This window comes from Daucus carota, chromosome 5 (assembly GCF_001625215.2).
Source record: "Daucus carota subsp. sativus chromosome 5, DH1 v3.0, whole genome shotgun sequence".
Lineage (NCBI taxonomy): Eukaryota > Viridiplantae > Streptophyta > Magnoliopsida > Apiales > Apiaceae > Daucus > Daucus carota.
Genome location: NC_030385.2, coordinates 34302657 through 34314941, shown reverse-complemented (window position 1 = coordinate 34314941; position 12285 = coordinate 34302657). Strand labels below are relative to the sequence as shown.

Genomic DNA, 12285 nt, shown 5'->3' with positions numbered 1-12285 from the left:
ATAACAGAATAATAATCATCCAGAATTATTCTGTTGTAGAATCAGTTTCGAAAATATACTTTTTTTCATCAAATTTTAAGTTTTAAATTACTTAAAATAGATATATTTTATAGTATTCTATATTAGAATCACGTTTTATATGTATTTTATAACAAAATTTATAATAAAATTGATGATTTATAGTGGCGCACTATGTAACTCCATATAAGGAGTCCCTCTTTTGAATGTTGGCCTACATATATATATATATATATATATATATATATATATATATATATACTATACTATTAAAGCTGAAAGATTAAAAGTTTGGTCGGTCGGTACTTGGGCCAATATATGGGCCTATCTATATAACTAATTATTCTTTTTAATTTGGGCCAAATTACGGGTCTATCTATATAACCAATTAATAATTCCTTTAAAATCGTCGGTACTTGGGTCAAAATACGGGCCTATCTATATAACTAATTATTCTTTTTAATTTGGGTCAAATTACGAGCCTATATATATAACCAATTAATAATTCTTTTAAAATCGAAACAATAAAAGTTTGGTAGGTCAGTACTTGGGCCAAAATACGGGCCTATCTATATAACCAATTATTCTGGACCTATCTATATAACCAATTATCTTTTTTAATTTGGGCTAAAGTACGGGCCTATCGATATAACCAATTAATCCTTTTAATTGAAATATATTACCTTTTTTATATTTCTGACTAAAAAACTTAATCTTCTAAAATAACATTAAGAAACATGGTAATTACTTTTTTAAACTAAAATATATAATCTTTTCATAAATTTTCTAACTAAAAAATTAATCTTTTACAATTAATACGGACATGGGCGACATATTTATACGTAAAGATGTGAGCCAAAAGTCTAAACGTCAAATAATAAAAAATAGAGAGAGTATTATTATATTGGTCGGGCGGTCGGTACTTGCACCGAAGTACGGGCCTATCTATATATAAACCAATTATTCTTTTTAACTAAAATAAATTATCTTTATATATTTATTAGCTAAAAGAACTCAATCTTCTAAAATAATATCGAGCAACATAGTAATTGTCTTTTTAATCAAAACGGGTTATCATTTTTAGATTTTCTAACTAAAAAATCGAGTTTTTACAATTAACACGGACGTCATATATATTAAAAATATAATATCATTAAATATAATTATTAATAAATAACATGTGATATTATTAAACCAAAAATACATTAATAACATTATTTTTAAATACTCTAATGATCTCACATTAAAAAAATTTTACAAATCTATCATATACTATATATTATTACAATATTAATAAAGCCGAAATAAAAAGTTCACTTGGTCGGTCAGTTAGTAAAGTTGGTGAATGGGTTGGTATTCGAACCACGGAGCTCTTGAATTTATAACATGTTATACTATATTTTTTTTTATCATTTATTAAACCAAAACATTAAATTCAAATTAGTATGATGGGTCGGTATTTGGTTTCATACGTCTCTTTAAACTATAATATGTTTTATACCATATTATGAATTATTAATAACGAAATATTAAAAAGGTTGATTGGTTAGTTTATATATGAGTTTATAGGCCTTCTTAAATTATAACATGCAAAAAATTATATTTTAACATTCTCATTAAAATATATATGTTCGACCTAATATTTAATTAGCCATTTGACGGACTTAACTATGAAGAATTTATCCAACTGCTAAATAAAATATTTATTTAACCGCATTATTCTATCATAATTTTATTTTTACAATAAAATTAGATAAATTTAAGATATATAAAATAAAATAACAAATATGTTAACCGCCCGTGCATTGCACGGGTTATAAGCTAGTATATATATATATATGTATATATATATGAGTTGGGTTCAGTGGAGACCCAATATAATTGGAGTCTCCAGAGACCACATCTATCACTACACCAACAGTTATGGATCAATAAGTTATAAAATTCTGCACTGTTCAAATTAGACGGTTACAAAACAAATATATCCATTTTTAGTACTGATGAACAGAGTTATCACTGCAGATTGCAGATCATTTGCAATGATTGTTCATTCGTTCTGCACCATTGTCTATAACAAAATAAATCTCTAATCACTCGAATATGTCTAGTCTAGTAGAAAACAAATAAACTAAAATTTATTAAACAACTATATATTGAGAAGAGTTGCGGGACAAATATGATAATGTTAAAATAGACAATAATTAAGCAAGTAAAAGACAAAATTCGCAGAACAATGTATTATAACTTGAATCTGATGTGTAGTTATGCATAGAGATAATTCACAAAACTGTAGTTCCTTGATTTATGTGTTCCTCTCACGCTTATTTACATACAGATCTAGATTTATATAAGTAGGATTAAAAAATAATTAACAAAATAAGATATGATTAATATAGACCCTTAGATTAGATTGTAATGAATGGTGTAGATTTCGGTCTCCAATACTCCACAAGAATCAGGACTCCACAGAACTTTTCCCATATATATATATATATATATATATATATATATATATATATATATATTTTATTCTGATACATAATAATCGGACGTAAAATGTGTAAACAATTTAACACTTACAAATTAAGCAAACATAATACATTACACATTCTGTGTTCGTAAAAAGACGAATATATTATTATTCTTCTAAATTATTCAGATCGAATAACAACATTATACTATTAAATTACTGATAAATAAATAATAATAAATCAAATAAAAATTAAAAATACCTTATAGATAGACGATTTTATTCTGTAATCTCCCGAGAGTTTCCCGATAATCTTATGAAACAAGTTCTCAGCTCTAGAAGAGGTGCACAAAGTAGCCATCGATAAACCAAACCGGTTCTAAAACGTGTTCAAGTGTTCCAATCAATTAATTGTTCTCCATTATAACGTTAAACACAATAGTTTAACTGCTGTTGTAGTTTTGTTAACCTGAGTATCGATCACCAATCACTTTTAAATTTAAAAAGATATATGCTGCAATTTTTACACGTAATGGCCAATGGGAGACATCAACAATAATCGAAATTAATTTATTGGCACTAAGCGTAATAGGAGGGGATCGAATTCGAGCTCAACTGAGTTCGTTCTTAATTCTAATTAAGTGAATATGAAATTTAATCATTTATTTTAGTGTTAGTTGGAATAAAAAATATGATGGATATGGGAAATGAATTCTGGATATAAAAGTATTTAATAATATTAATGTGGGGAATGAATATTATCTTTTGGAAAGACCGGAGAAAGAGCCAATGAGATGCAAGTGGGTGCAATTTTGGACTCATTAGTTGTCAGTATTTGAAGGTGGCTGGCTAAGCATGTGCCACACACACAACCATTTTATATGTAATAATATACTGATATATCTCCCGTCCTCGTGTAATTTTAAAAGTTTTTTTTATCATGTATTCAAAATAATTTCTTCAAAATTTTCTTTCCGGAATATTAATAACACATATTTGTTAAAGTTTTCACTTATAACAAAAATATTACCTTTAATTATATGTTTAAAATACTTAATATTAGATTAAAAAAAATGAAACACCCTGAAGGTGACGTGAATAGACTCGTTAAACGAGCCGAGTTCGCGCAAAGGTTTCATTTAGCTAAAAGGCTCGCTCGGCTCGTTAAAACCGGCTCATTTAGCTAAACGAGCCGGCTTGTGAAATTAACCGAGTCGAGTTCAGGCAAAGATTTAGGCTCGATTAGTTAACCGAGCCGGCTCGACTCGACTCGATTAAACTTAGTTCAAATTAGACTCGGCTCGGCTCGAATTACAGCACTAAATGTGAACAAGATTGTGGAGTTGTTTCACGAAGTGTTTATTGTTTTATAAAAAGAGGTTTATTATAAGTGAGATATTAATTTTATTTTTTGTACTTAGACAAACAATATGAATAATATATATAATATAATATAGAAAAAGTATAAAGTTTTGAGTAACAATCAGACAGATATGTAGAAATTTATATTCCCAGACATGACTCTAGTCCAAAAATTACAAAAAATGATATTAGCTAGGTTTTCATGAAAGACTTTTGGCGGATTTGAAAGGGAAAAATGAAATGAAACGACTAAAATATACGATAATAGTAGAAGTAGGGGAATGTTTTGAAAGAAAATTGAGTGAGTTTAAATTATTATCATAAAATTTGAGAAGAAAATGAGTATAGCATTCTTCTTCGAATTGGGGTTAAAATCTAACATATGTTGTATAGAATGGAATGGAGAAATAAATGAAATTTATAAACATTCCTTCATAATATTGTTCAAATTTCATTACATTTCTTTCATATTCATTTTAAAATAATGATACATCATATCATTTTAAAATTGTTATAACCATAATAATTTTTGAAAAGAGAGAAATTTCAGTCTCATGGGAATACAACATTTTACATGTCCTCTATAATTTACATAATAATATTTTCCATATTTATTTCTATCAAAAGCAGGAAATTATACATCTTTTTGATATATAATATGTAAGCAAACATGAAAGTTATAAAGCTTAAATATTTACACTGAAATGCTAAAGGGAATATGGGGTGCTTTTCTGGAATTGCAAATTGACTTGAATTATACACCTTGATTGATATGAATCTTCATAATGTCTGTACATGGTTAATCGAAGACGACAAACCAAAATCACAGGTTAAATAAAGCCGCCCATATTCGAAGAATCATCGATATATAAATAAATAAATGTAGAGCAAGACCTGCATTATAACAGATGTTGTAGTCGGTTTCGTACCAACACTTGCTGACTTTAGTAGTAGTTCAACGAATTGTAGCATCAATTTAATTTTATAATTATGCGTGGATAAAAAGTCCGGTACAACTACAATGAATATGTGTTTTTATTCTGACTAATGCTTATAAAATATGTTTACAGATTAATTCTGATTCCCGCAAAATAACCTGATGTATAATGCTGCAACTGCAACAGATAATTATGGCGAGGAAATGAGTAACATGAGTCCCGTCTAATATCTGCAACAATCGGAGTGATTCAAAGTCGCAGAACTCTGATTCCAAGATGTATGTGCATCTCTTATTTTAAAGCAATTATTCATCTTAATTTAATATTGCAAGGTAATGGACCTAGTCAGATGACATGTATCATGTTCGCATAATATTAAATGTATGTAAATTGTCCATGTATCTAGCTTACAAATTGCATGGGTAATGGTAATCGAAGCAGCAAGAATGACGATTGCCATGAGCAAAAATGGAAGATACATGGATCCCTTTAAGGAGATCAAATTATTTGAAGGTTTGCCACTCCGCCATGGAAAACAAGACTTTTCAGTTCTCAATGACTCAATGTATCAGCCATTACATTTTTACTGATTTATAGATAAAAGACCAGCTAGGGGCTTTCATTCTCAGAATCTCAGTATTCTCGGGTATCTGTTAAATACATGGAGATATTTAATGAAATTTTATGTCTATCTGTTATTGTATTTAAATAATTTTGTATATATATTTTTTATAATTTAAATAATAAAATATGTGTCTTAAAATATAACAAATTCCGTCGATATAGATAATTAATATTTTATCCAGTTATCTTTTTTTATAAATAAATTGTTTTTTTAAAACAAAATAAACATATAAATCCTTTTCCGATAAATTATTGAATCCCGTAATGAGACATACACAAATTTCAACATAACATGCTGACATTCTAAAATATGGGTTTGATTAATAATCTTGATGACATGGTACTCAAGAAGATTTTATCAAAAAAATTTGATTTTTGATTTTATTGAAAAACAGATTAATACAAAAGATGATGGCAAAGCTAAAAGGGCTTGTAAGCTAAAAATCTGGAAGTGGAGAAGTCTTGACTATACTCTAATTACAAAACACTCTCAGGACAGAGTAGATAGAAATAAGAACTTTAACCAATTGTCTTTAGGACCGTTTGACTGGATTTAAAAGAAGTGACTTATTGCTTAAAATAAAGAAGTGGATTATAAATGAAAAATTAGTTTAAACTTATAGGTTATTAAATGTGTTTGGATACCCGCGACTTATAAGTTATAAAGAAGCTTCAAATCAAAAAAAAAGCTAGGTTTCCTAGATTTTTTTCTTGGCTTCTTAAGGACCATTTTAAGTACTTATTTCAGCTAACCAAATGGTACGAAAAAAGCTGAAGCCCACTTTTTTTATAAATAAGTCATTGCCAAACACCCGCTTAATCAAACTAATTAAAGTGCTCTCGGGGAGTCATTTGATTTTTTGTTCATACTATCTGTTTGTAGACTCCTGTAGTAAGCTAATTGTAACAGGGGTGCCTATAAACAAAATGTTTCTTTATAACAGGAGAAGCTGGGGCATAAACTTGGCCTATCTGTTTTGGGCCCTTCACAATAGTTTTAGTCTTGCAGAGCCTTTTGGACTATTTGGGCCTTGGAATAAAGCTTGCAAAAATTACTATTAAACGAAGCCCATATTAGCGCGCCATGATATTGATACCGTGAGACCTGGACATGATTTCAGCTGTTGTTTAATCAAACAAACCCCAGACTGTCCCTCAATTTGCCTCTTAGCGGTAAAATCAAGTACAGGTTCTGTAAATTGTTTTACCAGTAATATCCATGTTACATCAAAGTTACAAGTAAAACATAAATAAATAAATATGCAAGAATGATGCCTATTTTTCAACAGAAGTGGTTGAATGGTCTTCTTAGTTGATCCATTATAATATCAGCTCATTGCAATATTTAAATCCATGTTCTTGTTTCACTTGAATTCTAGATTATTCATCACATATTTTAAGTAAAGGTGTGATGTATACAGCATATCACTATCACAAATTATAATCACATTAATGTGTACATAGTTAGGTGATGTACACCTCGTTTTGAACCCGTTGTTAGTATTTTGTTTCTTTAGTCTCCATCCATTGTTAGTTTCTTAGCATAATACAATTAGCTTTGTATTCTTCTCTTAGTATGTTTTGCTATCTGCTCTTCATATCTTGTTAGGTGATGTACACCTTACTTTGTAACTATTCTTGTATATTTTGGTCATTTACTCTCTATACCATGTCCTCTATTAAAAATTTGAAGTTCGTACAATAGATTTTGTACTCATCTCTTTGCAAAAATCGGAAATCAGGATTAATTAGCTGCTCTATTGATTCAGAATTTGTTGATTTTTTTTTTTTTTGATAAATCAGGAATTTTTAGTACGTTATTCATACCGTGACTTTGTGGGACAAATTAAGGAAGCAATTCTAGTGGAGTTAAAAGATAGTGTTTAATTTGGTTAATTTCATGATAAGACCTCATTCATACCTCAAAAATTTCTTAAAAATGGTCTCTTGTTCTGGTAAACAAGTTTGAGTATACTCCAAACTGTGGTTTTCCTTGCACTTTCTATGCTTATGCTGATTCCTTCAACATTACCCAAGTCAATACTATCAATGCATACAAAACTGCAGCTATCATTTACAATTTTATATCAATATAATGAATCACCTTAAAATAATGTCCAACATGGAGACTTGATCAATCTGTCACCATCTTTATACCTCTCCATGTTACAATATTTCTTCTCCTAGTAATCAAACTCATCTAAATCTCTGAAATCATCTAAGCAAACTCCATGGATAGACTTGTGAAGCTAGATGTAAAAGAAGTGAACATAGTCTTTAACAGAAATGAAATTTGTTCCACCACCTTTAAGGTAACTAATCTCATGCACACCATGGCTGTGGCTGTGTCTCTTACCACTACAAATCCTTCTGTTTTGTCAATAACACCTCCTTTCTATGTTCTGCCTCCTCTGTCAACGTCGTCTTTCGCTCTATGTTTGTCGCAGCCATCTGATTACCCTCCTCTGGCTACTCCTCTGGACAGTATCATAGTGAAATCAACCATGCTTCCTACTGGAAAAGCCAATCTGGAGGCACTGCAGAAGCTGTTTTCGAAACCTGGTCCTAAGATATTTAAGGATGCTGTGATTCCCATCACCTTTGTCGGTCCTCAAGTCGTGGAATTCCTCCTCAGTCCTTCAAGGAAAATAGATAGTGCTTATGTTCTGTCAAAGGCGATCAAAGCATGTGATGAATCTGAGCTTTGTTTGTTATTGAGGTCAGCTGTTAAGTGTGGAAATTGTTATTTTGCGTCTACGCTGATTGAAGCTGGAGCTGATGTAAATAAATGTGATTTCACTAATCGGTCTTTGATGTCCTTGGCAATTCAATCTGGAAAATCTGATATGCTTGATTTGTTGATTGATTGCGGTTATGTTGTTGATAATTCAGAAGATCGGTTATTGCACGAAGCAGCAGCAATGAATCGACTGGATTTGATGGAAACTTTGTGCCTAGGCTATTTAGATATTGATGTGAATTTGGCTGATTTACATGGCAGAACAGCCCTTCATGTTGCTGCAATTTATGGACATGTGGAAGTTCTTCAATTTCTTGTATCACTAGGAAGCGATCCTGATGCAGCAGATCAAAACGGTTGGACACCGCTTCATTGTGCTTCAATTGCTGGACATGTAGAAGCAGCTGAATTTTTGTTGACTTGTTCAGTTTATGTGAAGTATGCATTAACTAAAGAGAAACAAACTGCATTTGCTCTAGCAGTCGAAAAGGGTCATTTAGATTTATATGATATGTTACAATTAGGGGATGCACTGCATAGAGCTGCAAGAATAGGTGATGTTCATGAGATCAAGAGATGTATTGCAGAAGGAGCTAAGGTAAATGGAAAAGATCAAAATGGCTGGACCCCTTTGCATAGAGCTGCATTCAAGGGTCAAACAGAGAGCGTAAAGGTTTTGCTTAATCATGGAGCTAATGTTGATGTGATTGACAATTCGGGCTACACACCACTTCATCGTGCAGTTGAGGCTGGACATGTACCAGTGGCTTTGGCTTTGATTGGACACGGAGCAAAAGCAAATATGAAGGGTCTCAAAGGTGTGGTTCCATTGCATTTGGATTCTTTCAAGAACCATCTTTCTCTTGTCACCCCTTCGTGTGAGGAGAAAGAAAGAGCTTAAATCTATGTACAGAATTTAGCGTGTCATGTATATCTGAGTACTGAGGTGTGTTCTTTAATCTGATAACTTGTGATCAGATATTTAGGACTTGCGTTTTGTAAATAAGGCCTAAAGGTCTTGCATAACTCTGAATTATGAGTATTAGTGTGGTTAGCCTTCAGATTGTAAATCCTTGTGCAAGAGAATAGAACTTGTGTCAATTAGATATCTGAACTTCAACTATATCATCAGAACTACGTGTCTAAGATTTTAAATACGTGAACCTGTGTTGCCAAAAGTGCGGAACATGAGTTAGAGTTTGCCATAGCCCAGTAAGTTGCATTCTTTAATTTTTCTAAAATTAATACTAAATAAAGTAGCACATGAGCAGATCAATGAATTAATGACATTTGCATTTTACACATGGACCCAGATCGCGTACTCAGAAAATAATATGCTAACATAAAAGTCTTGTATACTGGAGTTCTTCAAAATTTTCTCTAGATCATTTCAAAGCAGGAGTCTTATACATGGGATGCAAAGCTAGTAAAAACCACGGTACCTTCTACAACAACCAATTGATGGAGATGTATCGCATGTTTGATGGTTATAATGACTTGTTAAAAATGCACCTTGGTATGACTAGCTAGTTACCTTTTGTTATATGTTGCTGTTTGTTGATCACTTCACATGGTACATACTATACATAGGTTTCGTCTGTAAAACACATACCAGAAATCCAGGGGCGGCCCTGAGACGTGCAGGGCCCTCGTCAAAATCAGTTTTCAGGTCCCTAATCTACTATATTCTACATATTCCATACATTTTACATATAAAGGATTTGAATATTTTGGGGTCCTTAAGCGTTGGGGTCCTAGATGCAAGTCTTGTCCGCTTATAGTCAGGGCCACCCTTACAGAAATTATTTAATTTCTTCAGTTTAATGAGACTGTTGAACGTGTCATTGGCAGAAAAATCAAGATACCAAGAACCGACAATGGTGGAAACATAATACGGGCTTTGACAAAGTCAAGATTCTAAGAACGACACATTCCTTATAGTGACTGCCAGAAATTTTCTAGACAAGCCTTTGAGAGTTTCTTGTTAGTTGTTAGGCGGAGCTCCGAAATATGAGAAGAATTCCTCTGTGCTAAACTATTTCAGTGCTTCCAAGTTTCACGTTCCATTCTTCCGGAAGAATTCCTCTGTGCTAAACTATTTCAGTGCTTCCAAGTTTCACGTTCCATTCTTCCGATGAATCCGATCCCTGTACAATATCATATAAATGGGGTACCATGATTCTGCAACAAGAGAAACTAATAAGATAGTTTACCTTGGCATTTGAAGTCCATACATCTTTTGGCATCAGTATGGGCTTCCGTAACTGTCAGATCGAGACATATAATACTTGTCAGTCCAGTTTCTGCCACTCCATTCTACCTTGAACTGTTTCTAGTAATACCAGCAGATGCACTAGAAACAAGATGATCTAATCACATCCAAGTATTTCTAGCAATATAATAAAATATAGAAACTTTGCACAGTGATTTAAAGATTTACATACTTCATCCATTTCTATATTGCAGGAGAAAAAACAGACGTGCCAGAAGCAAGATTGAGTAGTAAAATTAATTTGTAGTTTAACGCTGACAGGGTTCAGTTTCCAGGTTTAGTGACTCTAGATTATGCCTGAAACAATCAAGTTATGATTCAGACATAATATTAAAATGTCAAATGAAATGCCAAAATACTAGATGATTTCGCTTAATGTCCATATAATTTACAAGATTCGCTATTGTTAACCATTTCTAGTTTAATTAAGCTGTAATACAGGAACTCCTGAAGCAAGTCGAAATACCCATATCTGATTCTCTCTTTCTAACAGTTTTACGAACTTTTTCTGTAATTTCAATTTTTAGGAATATTTTTCGACAGTGATAAGCATTCGTGATTTATTGCAGAGTTACAATCTTGATGTTACCATTTAGCCTGTCAGTTATGGCTTGGCAACTGCATGTTGCAAAACCTGTGAAGGTATTACTGTATTTTTCTTATTACTGTAGTCTTTTTGTGTACAGTCAGACGGTTCTCCAACTACTAATTGGAGGCTTGCAGCTCTTCAGTTTGGAAAAATGTAATTCTGCCGAGGATTCGGGTCCCCAGCAATCAAATCAAAATTATATGGAAAAGAATTACATAACTACACTTGGAGAAGATATAATTACATATTCGGATTTTAAAGTCCGCATATATTTATTTTAGGTTGCTCTGGTTACATGTAACATTAAACTATATAATGGAATCAGTATTTTTTTTTTTGGCTCTATATTAGTTTTCGCGTATTAATTATCAAAGTTGTTTTCGGGGTATTAAATTGTAAATATTTGTTTATCTCGATTCGATATAAAGACTATTCATGAACTTGTGCTCATCGTCATGAACGGCAATCGGTCATCTCGTTATTATCGCCACACCCTCGCGACTATCGCCTCACCATCCTCTATAATAAATGATAATTTAATCACCTCGCTAGTATCGCCTCCACATGAAAAATATCGCCCGTCCATCACTATAAAAGGCATCTCCGTGTTGTTTAGACTCTACACTTTTCCTTACATATCTTTTCACTTACATATATAATTTATTGCTCTACATTTATGGTCTATGGAGTGTGTTTGGTGTCACGACCTAATCTATGTTTCTGTAACTTTGTATTAGGATACGCCGTGATGTTTCCGATTCAAAAACCATTGCAACAGTACCAAGGTTCACTGCTAGTTGATTAATATCTTGTTAACAATTAATTAACATCATGCTAATAATTGCCATAAATAATCCGGCGTCATCTTGGTTAAACCTTAAACATGATAACTAATTATCTCGATTTCATGGTTTTTGTTCTACTGTACTATTTATCTCGATTTCAGTTGTACAAGTCTATTTTTAAGCACCTCTGCTCATACACATTTATTTTGATGTTATGCTAGGTGTGCAATCTAAGCAATGATTGCCCTTTGTGAGATAGATCACCAACTAAAATTTGACGTGTGGCCTATTTAAGATGCCTGGAATTGAATGACCAAAGGGGGTACATCTGCGGGTGAGGCAGTGCGTCATTCGAAGAGAAATTTAGATGCAACACCTGCAGAGGTGGAGCCGTGGAGGAGTTGGTCGTTGCTCCACATATGCTTCGAAGGAGGGATATGTGATAGTAATACAGTTTAAGATCCAACATATGGGAACATACACTTTT

The 12285-nt window shown here is 32.1% G+C and overlaps 1 protein-coding gene across 1 annotated transcript; it reads left to right on the top strand.

Annotated features, from left to right (window-relative positions):
• The first annotated feature begins 7373 nt into the window (after window positions 1-7373).
• On the top strand, window positions 7374-9258 carry LOC108221636 (protein VAPYRIN-LIKE). The gene has a single exon (XM_017395500.2). The coding sequence runs from the start codon at window positions 7644-7646 to the stop codon at window positions 9051-9053; it is 1410 nt and encodes a 469-aa protein (XP_017250989.1). The 5' UTR covers window positions 7374-7643; the 3' UTR covers window positions 9054-9258.
• Window positions 9259-12285: the final 3027 nt, after the last annotated feature.

Bases quoted from the DNA above. Each gene is read 5' to 3' on its own strand.
- LOC108221636 (XM_017395500.2), top strand. From the start codon at position 7,644: ATGGATAGACTTGTGAAGCTAGATGTAAAAGAAGTGAACATAGTCTTT.